The sequence below is a fragment of the Carlito syrichta genome, unplaced genomic scaffold (assembly GCF_000164805.1).
Source record: "Carlito syrichta isolate Samal-C Ts95f unplaced genomic scaffold, Tarsius_syrichta-2.0.1 Scaffold304542, whole genome shotgun sequence".
In the NCBI taxonomy this organism is placed as follows: Eukaryota; Metazoa; Chordata; class Mammalia; order Primates; family Tarsiidae; genus Carlito; species Carlito syrichta.
In genome coordinates this window covers 500,696-517,823 of record NW_007248638.1, presented here as the reverse complement: position 1 = coordinate 517,823, position 17,128 = coordinate 500,696, and the positions used below count along the sequence as shown (strand labels likewise).

Here is a 17,128-nt window from a genome sequence, read left to right as displayed (position 1 = left end):
TAAAATTGATACTTATGATCTCTTCGGTCAAGGCTCTGAAAGATCTAGAAGTAGTGAAGTGGTGACATTAGCCAATGACCCAGTTTCTTGGATTAATCATGGCAGAAGGGACAGACGGGGCCAATTAAGTAGCTGGGTAGTCCAGTGATAGATGAATCATTATAGGCAAGTGCAAAGATAATGCCATTGGGAAAAGTAATTTAAGTCATTCATGCATTTCCAGGCCAGGAAATCCTTCTAGTCTTTGAGGGGGAACATGTTAGGAATCATCAGGCCCAGGCCGATGAAGTCATCTGTTCATTGTGCAGCTAATGACCAACAAAAGAGCTGAATGCACAAGGGGACGGGCCATATGGAATACATTTTGGTGGCTAGGATGCATCTCTGTGCCTTCATTTCAGCCACCTTTAAAACAAGCCTTACCACAACCCTCTTTTCTTTTCCTTTTGTCCAAATCTTCCCCCTACACCCTATTTTTATCTTTCTAAATACATATTTTCATGTTATGGATGAACTTTTTTTCAAAGTAAGGTGACTATTTCTTTTTTCTAATTTCTAGTTGTGCACTTCCAATAGTCTGCTTTCTATACACAGACAAGTTTCCAGGAGACACTTCAGCATGTTTTTTAAGCACCAAGCAAGCTGTCTCTATGCAATATATATATATATATATATATTGCTTATCCTTCATATCTTTGTTAATTCATCATTTATTGACCTTCTCAGATATGGTACAATCACCCTAATGTGAACTCTCATAGCACCACATAATATTTCTATTTGTGTAATTATTTGGTTAACATCAGTCTCCCTTACTAGACTAAGCTTATCTCTGTTTTTATATCTTATTCTTCTAATTGTTACTAGCTTTGCACTGCCTACCTCTCTTGTTCATAGGTTGCCACAGCTTCTATCAACCAATGGCTTACTCTGTCTCATAAATTCTGCTAATAAGTCTTTCTTTATATGTCTTTCAATTTCTACTTTTACTACCAACTTTAAAATTTACTATCATTCTCTCTAAATTTTTCACATCCACACTGTAACAGCAAGAGGATGTGATTGATTTAATTCATATTATCATCTCTCTGCCAAAGTTCCTATGACAGACTGATTTATGGATCCTAGCCAACACCCAAATGGACTGCCCTTGGGTCAAGGGCATCCTCCATTCATTGGCTAAGACCAGGAAAGTAGAATTGAGAGGTCAGGTCCCCTGAGAAGAACAATAAACCAGGTGTTGTCTCCATCACAACCTGCTTTCTGGAAGCTGGAAGAGTTAGGAGGGATCTTCCTTGAGAACTGGGGTTGGGTGAAGGAAAGTAACAGAAAACAAGCATGGACAATTGAGGTGTTTAACCTCCTGCTTCTTGGTTGGTGTTCCACTCAACTAAGTTTTCATTTCTCTGCATATACTATATTGTTAGCACAATTAAGATGTCACAGAGGTTAAGTTCATTTGAACTGATGAGCAAAGAAAAATTTAAAGGAAGATCTAAAGTATTTGGGGAGTGATGGGGAGTAGTAAAAGAAAAAAAAGTCAGATGACTGGATAAAGGAAGTTTCTTTGGGGGGCTTGTCTACTCTTGGTTCACCCTTACTCTTTGGGTGCAGCCTTTCAGGCCCCCCATCCAAAGTGAAGCAGTCTCTAGACTCTAAGCCTTGATTCCCTACCCAGCTGCTTATAACATGAGGCTATCAAACACTTGCTCAGCCTTCAACCTCTCAACTACTACTATATGAAAATATTGGTATAATTATGGTCCAAACAGTTGGCAGAGTTGAGAGTTTTGTTGATCTTGAAGAAAAGAGGTGGCCACCATCCAATACCTGGACAAAGTACTATAGTGAAGAGACTAACAGCACAGATTGTAGAACCCAATGCCTGGGTCAAATTTTGGCTCAACTGCTTCCCAACTGTGTGAATTTGGGTGAGTTACTTGGCTTTTCCTTGGTGGAAGATAGGATTACAGTATCTACATCAATATGGTTGTTGTGAGGACTAAATTAGTTCATAAATATTACAGATGGGTAAGCTACTTGTTGTTGTTGTTGTTGATATTATTATTTCACTTTAGAGATCACCTGACCTAATTAGTGGCCATCTGTATTACTCAGGACACATTAGGTTGTAGATGGCAGAAAAGGAAATTTGTTGGTTTAATAAATGGCATAATTTAGGCTTGGCTGGATCCCAGGGTTCAGACGATGCCATCAGAACTCTTGCTGTCTTATGCCTTGGCTCTTTGTCTAAGTTAACTTCATTCTCAAGCAAGCTTCCTCTGTGTGATGGGAAAGATGTAGCTTGAGGAGTATTTCACCTTTATACTTCTTTCTCAATGGATCTGAAAGAAAGATTCAAATAGTCCCATATTGTGCACCATCACTGAATCAATAATCAAGGGGATAGACTATTCCAAATGGTCAAGCCTGGGCTTCATGTGCCCTTGCAGAAAAGAGTAATGCAGGGCCAGCTCTCCCCAAACATTATAGTTCCCTGGATAAAGGAAGGTGAGCAGAAAATGCCTTCTACTCAACCTTTGCCAAGGTACATATAGGGTCATGTCTCCAAGAAGGGGCCCGATGACAATGATTGACATGTTCACTGAAATTTTTACCTTTTTTCCATCTGGAGAGTTATGAACACTCATGAGTGATGTTCAAAATATTGAACAACCTCTAGAGCAGGATCTTTGACCAGTTTGATGAACATCTAACCAATCAGAATGGAGGTCAGCTAAAGACAATCTGTAAGACTGTGGCAGCACATTTCTGCTGAATAGCAAACCTGTATCAAGTGCAAACTTTGGGATAATTTCTAAGTGACACAAATGTCTGATCCTTTTCATTCTTATTGAGCAAACACTACCTAGTCTCAGCTGGTTTACTTACCTACCTACTTTGAGGCAGGACTAGAGAAGACAGGTGTTTTTAGAATAGGACTCTTTCTGCTCTTTAATTCCCTTTGTCATCTCACATGTGTGATCTCTGCACTGGGACACACACTGAGGACAGAGGATAAGCTTGTGAGCTGAAGGACCAATAGCCTCGATATGGATAAATGAACTTTGTCCTTCTGGTTTTTGGCCAATATCTTTTTTTTCTGGCTAAGGAAAGCAAAGATCCCCCCCTCTTCCCTCCTTTCTATTACTCTACCATCAACAAATACCTCAAAAACAGTCCTAATTTCTGTGGGACCTATCTTTGTCTAGGAATGTGCTACTCCCCAAAATTCAGGTTGGATGGAGTATCCTGTGATTAGAGACTTTAGATTGGGGGCAATTTAATAGACCAGCTCAGCTTGGTTAAAAAGCAATGACCAACAATTAGAGAGAGAGAGAGAGAGAGAGAGAGAGAGAGAGAGAGAGAGAGTGTGTGTGTGTGTGTGTGTGTGTGTGTGTGTGTGTGTTTCTTCTTGTCACACTCCCTTCTCCTGAATTAATGTTTTCAAGGCACTTAGCACAGAGTTCATACCAAATAGGTACCTCCCTCCCTCCCATTGGTCCTGCACCCTAGCCTGGCTTTAACTGCTTGCAGAATCCAGTAGCATCATTCTCCCCTCATTCCTGCCTTCCAGGCTCAAGGAAGTTCTTGAGCACCACTGCCCACACCTGCTCCCCAGATACCTATTTCCCTACCCTCTTTTGACTCCCCTCTCAGCTACCTATACAGGCCTGCAGAAAGACTTACAGACGCTTGCCAAGTTGACCTGACCTTTGCTTTTCTCTTCCCAGTGGGAATGGATGGATTTCATGCCTGTCTCTTTTCAGGGTTGCAGAGAGTACAGCAACTTGCAAAAAACACAAGATACTTCAGACAGAGACTGAGAGAAATGGGATTCATTATCTATGGCAATGAAAATTCTTCCATTGTTCCGCTGCTCCTTTACATGCCTGGTAAAGTAGCGTAAGTATCCAAAGACTCTCAGAACCGTATCTAAACCACCAGGTGACCTAAAATGGGGCTTTTTACACTATGGAGGCTTTTTCTGGCACAGGCATTAGATTGTGCACTTGGAATGAGGTGATTGAGTTCAGAACTCACTTGTACAGCTTCTCAGAAGCCACCTGCTAGCCAATCAGTTGAGCCTCTTCTGCAGGTTTTATAGGAAAGGAACCAGGGGATAAGACCCACCTCTCTTCCTAAACTCAAGCTTTGTGAATTTAGGGAAATAATTTATCTCTCTTGGCTATAAATTAAGGATGATCCTGAGCCTCCTTGTGACCCAAAATAATTCTCAGGGAGAATCTCTGAAGACCATCCCCCCCCAATATTACCATAAAAACAATGTTACCAGACTCTGTGCTTTCTCCTTTTGCACTCTGCAGCCATCCTCAGAAGAGGACATTCTCACTTACATGTGGAGAAACTGAGGCTGAGAGTAGTAAAACAACTTGCCCAAAGTCATATAGGTCAAACAGCAATAAAACAAAGTTGCAAAAGACCCAAACCATGGCTCATATCACAGCTCATGCTCTATTTTTAATGCCTCTATTGTAAGCCTATTTGAGGTTATTTTTCATTGATTGAAGCTCTGAAACTGAGCATTAGCAACAACTGCATAAACAAAAATGTCTTTCTCTTAGTGTGGCATGGGCAATTTTACACATGAGCCATTCCCCAACCTGCTAGTGACTGATTGCTTCCATTATTTAAAGGAAATGAAGAGGAATCCTTAGTTAAAGGTAAAATGTTTATCCATGTCTCTGACCAAGCACATAACAGAAATGAATATTTTGCATAATATGCATCATATTCTAAGGGTCCTAACTCCCCTCCAACATTATCTATTGCTGGAACTTTCTGCTTGACTCTTGAATAGTCTGAAAAGATTGGTATAGTATGTGAAGTATAGAAAAGCACCAATAACAGAGGTTTGCAGCCTAGTAGTTGGGAACTCACGAAGGGTAGGACTGAGTTATCAGTTCCTGAAAGACTTATTCTTCAGAGTACGCTCTTGGGTCATCTCACCACAGCAAAGCAATAAGCAGTTGTTTTGCTCAAGCATGAGTTTTTTAACATGCTACACCATTACCACCAGTTGACATTTCATACATAGATCTGGATCAGGAAAACAATGCATAGGGTGTCCAAGGAGAGCGCATACTACAGAAATGTTACACACCATACTGCTCTGTGCTAGTGGCAGGAAGGAGTGACAATGGTGGTTCAAAGTAGTGGATAATCCAAAACCCTCTACCATCTGATTTTGGAAACCATACATGTACACACACACCAAAAAGAAACAACCCACATTTATTCAAAATGATTGGGGAAATGGTATGTTCTAGAAGAAAGATTCCAAGTTTAGCTCAAGTCTAACTAATACTTTATCATTAGCTCAAAAGAAGTCACCAAAAATAAACTACCTAAGGTGTAAAGTGAACAATGCTAGAGCATTCCAGTAGCAGTAGGGAGTGGCTGAGTAGTTCAGCTTTGAGAATGGAAGCTGGAATTAGAATATCAACAAGTTGGAAAAGTGAACCAACCCAAAGAGAAGAGTTCATGAATAGTAAAAACAAATATATTTAAATCCAATAATTCATTTATACAATATGCTTCACATAAAAGTTGTTCTGGGGTATAGTAAGAAGTTTGGAATCAAAAAGAATTTTGACTCTGCCAGTTTTCTCATTTACAACATGAGATGTAATAGCATCTGCTTCATAAGGTCACTGTGAAGATTTTAAAAGATGAGGTTAGAATTCAAAGCCAATTCCATTTGCCTCCTATACCAGAGTGACTTTGAACACACAGTACAGCCTCTCAATCTTTAGTCCACTGGATAAAAAAGAAGTACACATCTCATTCAAGCAACACAGAGTGTTAATTTAACTCTTTAATGTCATCTTTGGTGATACAAAAGGCATCAATCACTATGATAGAAAAAAAATCTAATTATTTGGGTAGTCTAAGGAAACCAAGAACAGGTTAGTTATGAAAGGTAATATCTATTACTGGCAAGAGTTGCTGGCAAGAGCTTGCCCTGCTGCCTGGCTTTGTTTTCTTCTGTGATATTTCCTCCACTGAAAGTTTATATGTAGAGAAGCTTTTGAATCAGGGAGTTAATTGTATAAGCAATGTGGAAGCACTTCTTTCATTTGCTCATTTAAAATTCTTTGATTTTATTAAAAAATGATGATTTCTCCACATTTCCATCTATGAAGAATGAAAACATAATCTCTAGTCAGTTATTCTTTTGAGAAAATCCTGTTACAACTCTACCACTAGGATCCTCTCTAGACTTCAGTATAATGTACTTTCACCTGTTAAATGTACACTTAAATCACAAAGCATGTGCTGTGTTTACTGCTTGGTACGGGGTTTTCATTTTCCTTCCACTGTCTAAATCATACACTTGGAAGATGGTGATACATAAGGTGTGGTGATACTACGTGCAACGCAGTGCTTTTTTACTACTATTATTTCACATAGTTCAGTTTCTTTTGGCCTATGCCAGCTCAAATTTGCTTTGGGGAGTACAAACACAGAGGCTCATTATATAAAATGTTCAGTGCAATCACATACACTAACTTAAGGACACTAGCTTTAGTAGTGTAAGTTTTAAACTCAGAAGTGCTCCAGGGAGGCCCCAGATTAGCCTAATGAATCAACAGACTCATATATTTTGCTCTACATTCTTTGGCAAAACGCGCTTCCTTTGGTACAAAGAGAAACATGCAGACAGTGAAAATGGTCTTCTGGGAGTCCCAAAAACTGGCCTGAGATCATGGGTCAGGTGGTTTGTACTTTAGCAATAAAAGCACTTGACTTGGTTCTCAGACAATTATGAGCTCTCATTCTGTGCAGTTCCGTGGGCAGCCTTCCATAGGGTGATCAAGAAAGAGAAAGAACAGTTTCTGTTTTCAGGCTTTCTCAGCTAGAAAGCTTTAGCTCCTTAAAACCTTCCCAATCAAAATCAAAGGACAAATCTTGCCTTGCCCAAGCCAGGGGGCCAGAAAGACTGTGTGTCTTATAGGTCTCAAAGTCTCCGCTACTTCATTTAATAACCTACATTCTGCCTAAAGCAACCGAAAGGTAGACTGCTAAACAGTAAAAACAAACGAATGGATGAGCAGGCTTACTCTCCACGTCTGGTTCAAGAATTCTTCCTGAGTTATAGCTGGAAGGTTTCTCTGGTGCTGTCAGTTTCCAGCCTAAAATAACACACCAGCAACTTCTTAATGCTAAGAACAGATCTTAGGCATTTACCTGACTTAGGGATAAAGCCACCCATAAGGAATGCAGGTTTCCAGCAAAGAGTAACAGAGCCCAAAGTGGGGGAAAGAGCCACTTGGGAGGACGTGCCTTTTAATCTGACCTTGGCTCTCAGCACAGGAAATTTAGAGTTTGAGCTTCATATTCTAGAATCATGACTGAGATTAGCTCTGAAAAAGAAAGACTAGAAGGATGAATGGAGGGAATCATAGCTTATAAAGATTTTAGCCTGCCTCAAAGAGTTTTGATGACTTATGAGTCGTCCTTCAGGATGCACAGACCTGCCAGTTTCTCTGTGTGTGCACACCTTTTTCTCCCTCTCTCTCCTGTCCCATTCTCCCTTAGTCCAGTCAGTGGGCTTATTATCCCTTTGCATACCTGGGTATGTTCATTCACACATTAAAGATGAGGAGGTCTATGCCATTTCTTACTTCTAATTTGATGGAAAATATCATCTTTGACCCTTGCGTAAGAATATTGGCTTGGAGTTGGAGCCTACAGACACTCTGGTCCCGGACTTCAAATTACACGAAGGATTGACTTTCTGAAATTCACATATCATATTATATTATTGGTATTATGTTTTAAAAATATATATTCTATTTTAGGTTTATATTTAATATATATTCTTTCGTTTTTGCAAATGTATTATATTTGCTGTTTGGTTTTTATTCCTAGGAACCCTGCAGATGAAGGATTTTTACACTAATGCAGACTTGTTAAACCAGAGTCATATACATCAGCATTTTCTGCTCAGTGTCAATGACCAGTATCTCTACTTATCTAATGAGTGTGTGTGTCAGGCCCATAATACCACACACACACTCAGTTATGGGTGGCACCAGCTGTCTGACTGCTCAGCTTTGTTAATTATATTTGATAGAAGTTTAATAACCTTAATCATCTTCTAATTATTATCATAAAAGGTTTTTTTTTTTCAAGTCAATTCGTCATATTCCTTTGGGGGGGGACAGGATAACTTTGTCTTTTCTTAGCTGACTGTATATATTTTTTATTTTCCCTAAGGGCTTTTGCAAGACATTTGCTAGAGAAAAAAATTGGAGTAGTGGTCGTGGGATTTCCAGCTACTCCCCTCGCAGAAGCTCGGGCTCGGTTTTGTGTTTCAGCGGCACACACCCGGGAGATGTTAGACACGGTGAGTATGTCACAGGCTGATGGGAACTTTAGTATTAGTACCATGGATTTGGAGCAAGTCCTTTTATTGAGACAGCTTGAGGTACTCTGGGTTTTTCTTGGGATGTTTAAGAAAACAAAACTAATGAAAGTCACTCCTGAAAAATAAGGGTATTCAACAGTGACCAAACATGTGATTCACTCAGTAGATAGTCAAGAAAATCAGTTTAGTGAAGACTTAAATGAGTATTTTGGTTTCATAGATAGTCTGATTGAATAACCAAGTGTTATGCTGTTTACTTGTTCTTAAATGCAAATGCAGATTTAAAGTGCTATTTTAGCCTCAACAACCCATATCCTCACATTTTTCATAGCCACCAAATCTGCCTAATAAAATAAGACCCAACTAAGCAACGTATTATATTATATTATATTTGAAAGAAGTTTATATTATATTATAAAAAAACCAACAAGAACAGATCTATATTATATCAGCCAGACCTATGTGATGTGAAAATAATTTTAAAACTGCATTTTATTGTCCCTTGCTTTCAATTTCTTTTTTAATTTTTAATTTTAAGGATGTGGAGTACAATTCAGGGTTAGGTATACAGATGTTCATTATGCAGGTACCCTTGCTGATTATGTGAATGAGTAACGCCAGAGAACTAAGCCATCTTAATCAGTTTGAAGTCACATTATCAATACAGTTTTGCAAACACTCTTGAGAGTTTACTACATGCAAACCCTGCAGCAACAAGTCTAGGAGAACATAGTAATAAACAAGCAACTAATGATAACACCAGATGGAATAAATTAATCTTTGAAAAGAAATACAGAAAACTGTGGGGGCATAAAAGCAGAAATGAATTTTTATGATTCACGTGGGAGGTGGCTTTTGAACTAGACCTTTTTAAATAGAGGTATGTAGCATCCTTCAAGGTTTCTGACCAGTGGAGTGACAACAGTTATGTCATTGTCATGACATTATTAGTCACCACTAAATAAATATAACAAATGGAATGAAGAGGAAAGAGGCAAGAGGAAGGTACCTAAAATGGAGCTATTAAACAAAAGAAGATGACAAGGCCAGTGCCAGTGAAAACCCAAAAAAGAATCCATGAACAGACATTATAAATGTGTGGAGGTGTCATGACTTGGCAGAGGATTGATTGGGTTCAATGTATGTGTGGAAGGAGGGAATCAAAGATAATTTAGGGTCTTTAGCCCTGGAGAATAGGAAGATGGCTAAGCATTAAATGAGATAAAGTATACAGTAAGGAACAGTAAACCTTCAGTAGGAGCAGGGGAATAAAATGAGCTCAATTCTAGACATGTTGAGACTACAAGTCCATGGGCCATTTATGGAAGAAAAAGATCAGAGTATGCAAAGCTAGAGCTGCTGTAGTTTAGGGAACTGAAGGACCATTAAAGCCAATGGTAGAAGATGTAATTGTCCAGATACAAGCAAGAGTGAACAGGTCAAGGGCATGCTCCTGCTGAATACCTGCATCCCAGGATGGATATAGGAATCACAGGCAGGATCTAGACTGAAACAAAGCTAGAGCCATTGGAAAAGACATGGTCTAGTGTAGTGTTAAATGCAGTAAAGAGGAGAAATTCAAGAAGGAAGAGAATTAAAATGGCCCTGCAAATTGCAGCAAGTTCAAATGCAGTGAGAGATGAGAGAAAACTATTGAATTAGCAATTAGTAGGCGCTTGATGTTCCTTGGAGTAGGCAGTTTTACGAGAGTGCAAGAAACAGAAATAAGAATACAAAGAATAAAAAAGTGAAGAGAATACTTTGAACTTAAATCACAAACACACACACACAGAGTGACCACGTCTTTCATCTTTGCCTTATAGCCTCTGAAGTTAAACCAGTGTATAGTACACAGTAGGTACAGAATAAAAACTTTTTGCATAACACCTTAACAACTGAGCTAACTAGGTTTTGAGAAGATGGGTGAACTTTATTGTTGCTCTTTATACCCTTTCATATTTTGAGCATGTTTACACATCAAGGGAAGAAGACTATGAAAGTGGGTACTACAGGGAAGGGAAACAGGCAGACAACAGCCAGGGAGCAAGCTCCTAGAGATAGAAGGAGGGATGAACAGCATGGATGAAACTGTAATTTTGTGGTCCAGACACCCGTGAGGTCCTCATGTGTACCCAATTCTGTAGGTGTCAGAGCTTGTGATTCTCTTCACAAGTTCTTCTTTATTTTATTTCTTTTTCCTTTTTTAAATAACCTTAGGGGGTACACATAGTTTTTGTTTACATGGTGGCATTGGATAGTCGCAAAGAAGTTTGGTCCTTAAGTGTACCCACTACCCCCACCTGTCAAAAGTTCTTAATTGCTACAAAATACCTCATCTGAAAGGAGCACCAACACATCATCTAAATGAATCCCACTTTGGAGATCATGCACTCACTCAATCAAAAATTTTGAGCAATTTCTTAATGTACTCACAAGAAAAAGTGAAAAGTGACCTTGTTGAACAGTCAAGGCGTTAAGGTAGCAACTGAACATAAAGGTTCACAGAATGACTAATAGACAAGTGCACTCCATGGCCATGTCTTAGACAAGACAGAAATAAGGTCATTCTACAACACTTAATGTCTCCCTCTTCTGACTAACACATATGACATCTGCTCCTTAACCAATGACAAGTCTAGCCTTGCTTTAATTCTCTCACCTTCCAGATGAAAATTATAAATATATAACCAACCAGTGAACTGATCTACTTCTTGACAGCATACAACACAGGACTGGTCCCTGCTTCCTTGAGGTCATTTCAGGTACAAGTCCAAAGGCAGTGAGCAGCCCTTCTCAACTTCCTGTCACTAAGATTTCCATATTTCTGGAGTGTGCACTCTCCCATCCTGAGCAAGACAAAGAAACCTAAAATAGAGTACAAATGTGTTTGGATGTTCTTTGATCAGGGGACTCTAACATAAATGCATCTATAAATGATAGATGCATTACCAATATATTATGTGCATTGTGTAAGAGCTACACAAATAGATGCTAAAAAATGTTGAGATAAAAATGAATAGAAATCTGAGTGTGTTCCTCACACATGCTCCATGAATTGTCTAACAGATGCCCATGTGTGCAGGTCCTTCATTTTGGAAGCCACCGAGCTATCACCTAACTTCAGCAGGGATCAACAGAAACTATCCCAGATAAATGCCATTAAAAAGATAACTTTTGAAGGACAAAATCATGGATTTCACAATAAATTGTGTGGAGCTGGAAACAATCATACTTTAGTGACCTATCACAGAAATAAAGAACTGAATACCTCATGATATCACTCATAAGTGAGACCTGGACATTAATCACAATAGCACAACGGAAGGATCAGCAGTCTCTGAACACAGCCAAGGGAGGGAAGGAGGGAGGGGGAAGGGGACATAAAAACACAAAGGGTACCTGATCTTAAAGCAGGGTAATGAGGACCAGTTGGAGACCCAAACTTCACCTGCAGGTAGACTACTTATGTACCAAATCCTGACTTGTACTCTACATATCTTTAATAAAACAAAGTCGTTTAAACAAATAACTTTTGTTGCTTTTTCTTTTTTTTATTTTAAAGATGTGGAGTACAATTCAGGGTTAGATATACAAATGTTTATTATGCAGGTGCCCTTGTTGATGAGGTGTACCCCCCGCCGCAGATTTCCACTACTGCCAATCCCACCTCCCCCACCCCCAGCAGTTTCCGCTACTGCCAATCCTTTTCTTATAGTATTACAATTATTGTTCAAGGTCTACTTATGAGTAAAACATGTGATACTCAGTTCTTTGTTTCTGTGATAGATCAATCAGTATTGTAGACTCTAAATACATCCAAGTTGCTGTGAAGTTCATAATTTTGTCCTTCTTTATGGCTGCATAATATTCCATTGGGTATATTACCACATTTTCTTTATCCAGTTCTCTTTTGATGGACAGCACAGTTGGTTCCACATTTTTGCTATTGTAAATAATACTGCAATAAATATACATGTGCAGGTATCTTTTTCATAGAGTGATCTGAGTTTCTCTGGGTATATTCCAAGTAGGGGGATTGCGAAGTCATATGGAAGGTTGATTTTTAGATATTTTAGGCATCATCACACTGTTTTTTAGTGTAAACTCCCACCAACCATGTAGAAATGTTCCCTTTTCCCCGCATCCTCTCTAGCATCTGTTGTTTTTTGAGTTATTGATGATGGTCAACCCGACTGGAGTTAGGTGATATCTCAACATAGTTTTATTTTATTTACTTATTTTTTTGAGTTGGAGTCTTACTCTGTCGCCCAGACTGGAGTGCAGTGGCCGCTCCCGGCCACCGCAGCCTCAACCTGCTGGGCTCCAGCGATCCTTCCGCCTCAGCCTTCCAAGGAGCCAGAATTACAGGCATGTGCTACCACACCCAGCTGATTTTTGATTTATTGTAGAGAGGCGGGTCTCAAACCCGCGGGCTCAGGCAATCCACTCACCTCAGCCTCCCAAAGGAGCAGGATTACAGGCTGAGCCACTGAGCCCGGCTCAACATAGTTTTAATTTATATTTCTTTGGTGACTAGTGAAACTGAGCATTTGTTCATGTATCTGTTGGCTGCTCATGTGTTTTCTTTTGAGAAGTGTCTATTCATATATTTTGCCCACTTTGTAGTGGGGCTGTTTGTTTTTTTCTTTTTGGTACTTTTGAGTTCCTTGTAGATCCTAGATGTTAGGCCTTTGTCAGGCATACAGTTGGCAAATATTTTTTCCCAGTATTCAGATTTGATCTAGGAAGTTTGGAAAAACGAGGAGAAACATTTTAAATACCTATAACCCTATTATCAAGAAATAAATTACTCTTAACATATTGAAAGATATCTTAATTGACATTAATTTGAAAGCCTTCCCAAAGAGGAAAGTCCACAAGCCCCATTTGTTAGCCATTCTACTGCCGACAGTCCTCACTTTACCTTTTCAAAGCATTAGACCCTAATATTGCCTTCCTTCTCTTTTGACAGGTTAAGAAAAATGGGCTCAGAAGGATTAAAAAGGCATGCCCAATACCATAGGATTAGTGATACATTAGAAATTAAAATGATTTTTTTTTATTTCCTGGATCTCAGTTGTTTCATTTGTAAAATTGAGGATACATTTACGCACCTAAAGTAAGAGAATTGAACTAAGTCCTCAGCCCCATGTGAGTTTAAGTTCTTTTATTCCATGGGGCATGAAGATGAAAATTTAAAAGCTGGGGTCAGGGAGAGAGTAAAACATGGAAGGTTAGAGAATGAAGCTAATCAGCTCCCACAATGTTCCATTTTATTCTTAGTCAACTTGGTTTGCTGTGTCTTGAAGACATAACCTCAAATGCATTCTGCAACCTCACCTTTTTCTTCCACAGGGCTATATATAAGTCATTACATTTTAAAATAAAACCTTAAAGGGTAAGCATGGGTCAGATGTTTTTATTCCTCTCCTCACACTCCCAAAATAAAATAAACATTCAGAATGTGGAGTCAGACCATTAAATAAAATGAATTAGCATCTAGCATTCCTCTAGGGCTTACAAACCACAACCTAATGATATGGATCTTGCTCCTTTTCTTTAAAATCAAAGAAGCTGACAAAATTAGACTGTGGGTCTTTGTGAGGCTTACTATTAACCTGGGCTCTACAAAGCAGGGCCACTTAAGTGTTTAAAGATAGTTGATGGAAGGCAATCTCATTGCAGGTTTTGGAAGCCCTTGATGAAATGGGTGATCTCCTACAACTGAAATATTCCCGGCACAGGAAGTCAGTGCATCCCAAGCTGTACAATGAGACGAGCTTTGAACTCAAAGATTAAGTTTCCTGGTCCTGAATGAAGCATAAAGACTTTGCCAGAAAGACCTCCCTCCTTGCCTCAGAAGGAATATAAATGGATTTCTACTTCTTCCTAAAGACGATTTTGGTTTCCAGACCAACTTAATTGAACTGAGGGAGACATTGTTGTGTTTTAATGTCTCCAACTCAGGACTGCAGAGACAAAAATACAATTTCAGATTTAAATCTCTCCTCTCCCAAGTTTTCTGCTAGAAATAGACACACACACACACACACACACACACACACATACACACACACTTCTTAACATATTTTTAATGGCAATGAGCCTATGTTTTAGCTGCTACTGTTGCAGCCTCTTTGGTCCAGACACTTTGAGGGGTTTCAACCAAATGAGAGGATTTTGACTTTTAATTCAGCAATTTCACTATGTGTTTACTTATTATCTTGAGATGTGGGCAAGTGTGGTAGACAACAGATACCTTCCCTGTTCTACCCATAAAAGTATCAGCTAGAACTCACCTATCATGGGAAGTTCCAGGCAGGAGGGTAAAGACATGTTGCTTCTACCATTTGTCACATTTGGACTTTTTCCACAGACAAGTGTCAAAAGACATAGTTAATGTTTTGAGGGAGAGAGCAGAACTGGCCAACAGTGACTAGAGACATCTTTGAAGGAAACTTTCCTTTTCCTCCTGCTGGTCTCCTACAGTTTTACAACTGGGCTTGAGGTTTGGAAAATTCAAGACTTTTGTTTCATAAGGAAGAGGAGCAGAAAGCAAGTACAAGCCAATGTTAGGCTTACACGAAAACTGTCAGCTTGAACCTTGTTGATGCCGTGCATAGTGAATATATAGCATGCATGGCCTTTATTTCTTTAAAGAACAAGTTGCCATTTTCTTATTGAATTTTGAGTAAGTGGTGAGATTCAATTTCCTTTAGAACTGACTCCCAAGACCACACTTGAAGAACATATTGATTCAAGAAGGACATTTAAAAGCAAATTCTATCTAACATTTTCAAGACTGACCTCCCCCCCACTCCCATTCAGACCTATTAAATAGTATTGTCACTTGGCACATACACTCTGAACTGGGGCAAGGTGGCCTTGCATACTTTGGGGCAACTAACTGTAGTTTACTTGCTCTCACTCTCTTATTCCCTCTCTCTCTCTCTCAATATGAATGCAAACGTCTCTGGAATGTAGGCCCTTGCTAATTGGATCTAGTTGGTATGGAAAAAACCCGTGGAAAATCTTATCTTTAACAAGCTCCCAGATGGTGCCCAGATTTGGAAACTCTAAAGAGCAGCGGTGACCTTTTAGCAAAGCTTCTGTAACAGTTCGAATGAGTTGCAGACCATTCCACTCCATCAAATGACACTGTAAACAAATCACTTCAAGAAAGGTTTGGCTTTGTGTGACACAGATGGACCCAGGCTTTCATGCTGTGCACTGAGATAGAAACTCCACTGCCGGCGCCTGTGTCGGATGGAGCAATGTGCCCTGATACTCAAAGCTTATTAAAGGAAAAAGGTGATCAGCGTGGAAAGTCTTTTATGGGGACATTATAACCCCAAGAGGGTACATCAAAGTGAATCACAATGATAAAGATCCTCATGAATGTTTAAGAGTTGTAAGGGGTCCTATTAGTGAAAGAGGCAATAAAGGGGGTTCTGAAATTCAGTTGCCCCATCCAATGACCAATTTTGATAACTGAATTCCAACTCTTCTCAGTGAAACTGGTGCAGCATTACTTGTGCAAATAAAAAATTGTATGTCATAAATGTGCAAAGAAGTAAGGCATGTTGGTTTTATCTCTTGAACATGTGCATTTAAATGAAATTGTACCTAGTTAATTTTCCAAGATGCATGAACGCCTTGAGTTCTATAAAGGAGACAGCAAAGCATCTAGGCCTTCTGCAGGATATTGCAAGTAATAAACACCCTCCATCCTTTCTGAATCTGTCTGTGATCTTCACACCTTCACACACACCCTATGAGGTTTAAGCCCCTAGATGGGTGTCTTCATGAGCAGGAATGTCCATCATGATTACATTCATGGAGGAGCTTGAGTCTAATTTATCATAGAAAACTACTTACCCACCCAGCATGGGGGAGATGGGAGGAGGTTACTCCTTTTTCATCAAGGTGCAAGAGTCCTGGGGCAATTTATTGCACTTTAATGTAAAGACCTATTTCTGTCAGACAAAAGACCTATTTCTGTCAGAGTCTATGTTGAATTTCCACGTATGAGAACCACAGTAATCCCAGTAGAATGCTTCTTGAGCACATTAGAAGGGAACCGGACTTCATAGAGCTGATAACATAAGAATATGTGTCATACAGAATAAGGTTGGTTAGGAGGATGGTTGTGAATAATGAGATTTTTAAATTTTTTTAAGAAAACTTTTCTAATACTAGGTTAATAAAACCATGATTTTAATTCAGTAGGGATTATTGAGTCTTGATAACTACATCAAAACAAAAAAAACTCTTTGGTTAGGTCTGTTGGGAAAGAGAATTTTCTAACAGAACTATAATGTTATGCACACCCATCACATACCCATTTTTCCTTTACAGGGGAAGCAAGAGTATAAAGGCATAGAGATGAGACTCTGGTTGGTTGATAGATAAGTGGAAGGTATTCTAGAAAATGACCTTCAAGTAAGCAGAAGATAAAGTTTTCAGATTATATTTATTTCTTGATATTTGCGAATCAAGAAAATGGCATAGATTCATTTATAATCTTATTATGAAATGATGATGTCATAAGTGTTTAGCCATATTGCCTTTCTTCTTTTTATATTTTAAAGATGTGGGGTACAATTCAGGGCTAGGGTCTCACTTTGGTTCCCACTTCACCTGATTTGAGATCAGGTATCCTTATTGATGAGGTGTGTCCCCGCCCCCACCCCCAGCAGTTTTCCTTTCAGCATGTTTTGATTTGACAGAGAC

At 39.2% G+C, this 17,128-nt stretch overlaps 1 protein-coding gene across 1 annotated transcript in view; it reads left to right on the top strand.

The window, feature by feature from the left end:
* SPTLC3 (serine palmitoyltransferase long chain base subunit 3) overlaps window positions 1-16,134 on the top strand; it is a 143,512-nt gene extending 127,378 nt beyond the window's left edge. The window contains exons 10-12 of the mRNA XM_008060152.2: window positions 3,771-3,906; window positions 8,245-8,374; window positions 14,081-16,134. Coding sequence (XP_008058343.1) covers window positions 3,771-3,906; window positions 8,245-8,374; window positions 14,081-14,194 — 380 coding nt within the window. The 3' untranslated portion in view covers window positions 14,195-16,134. The remainder of the gene's footprint in view (window positions 1-3,770; window positions 3,907-8,244; window positions 8,375-14,080) is intronic.
* Window positions 16,135-17,128: the final 994 nt, after the last annotated feature.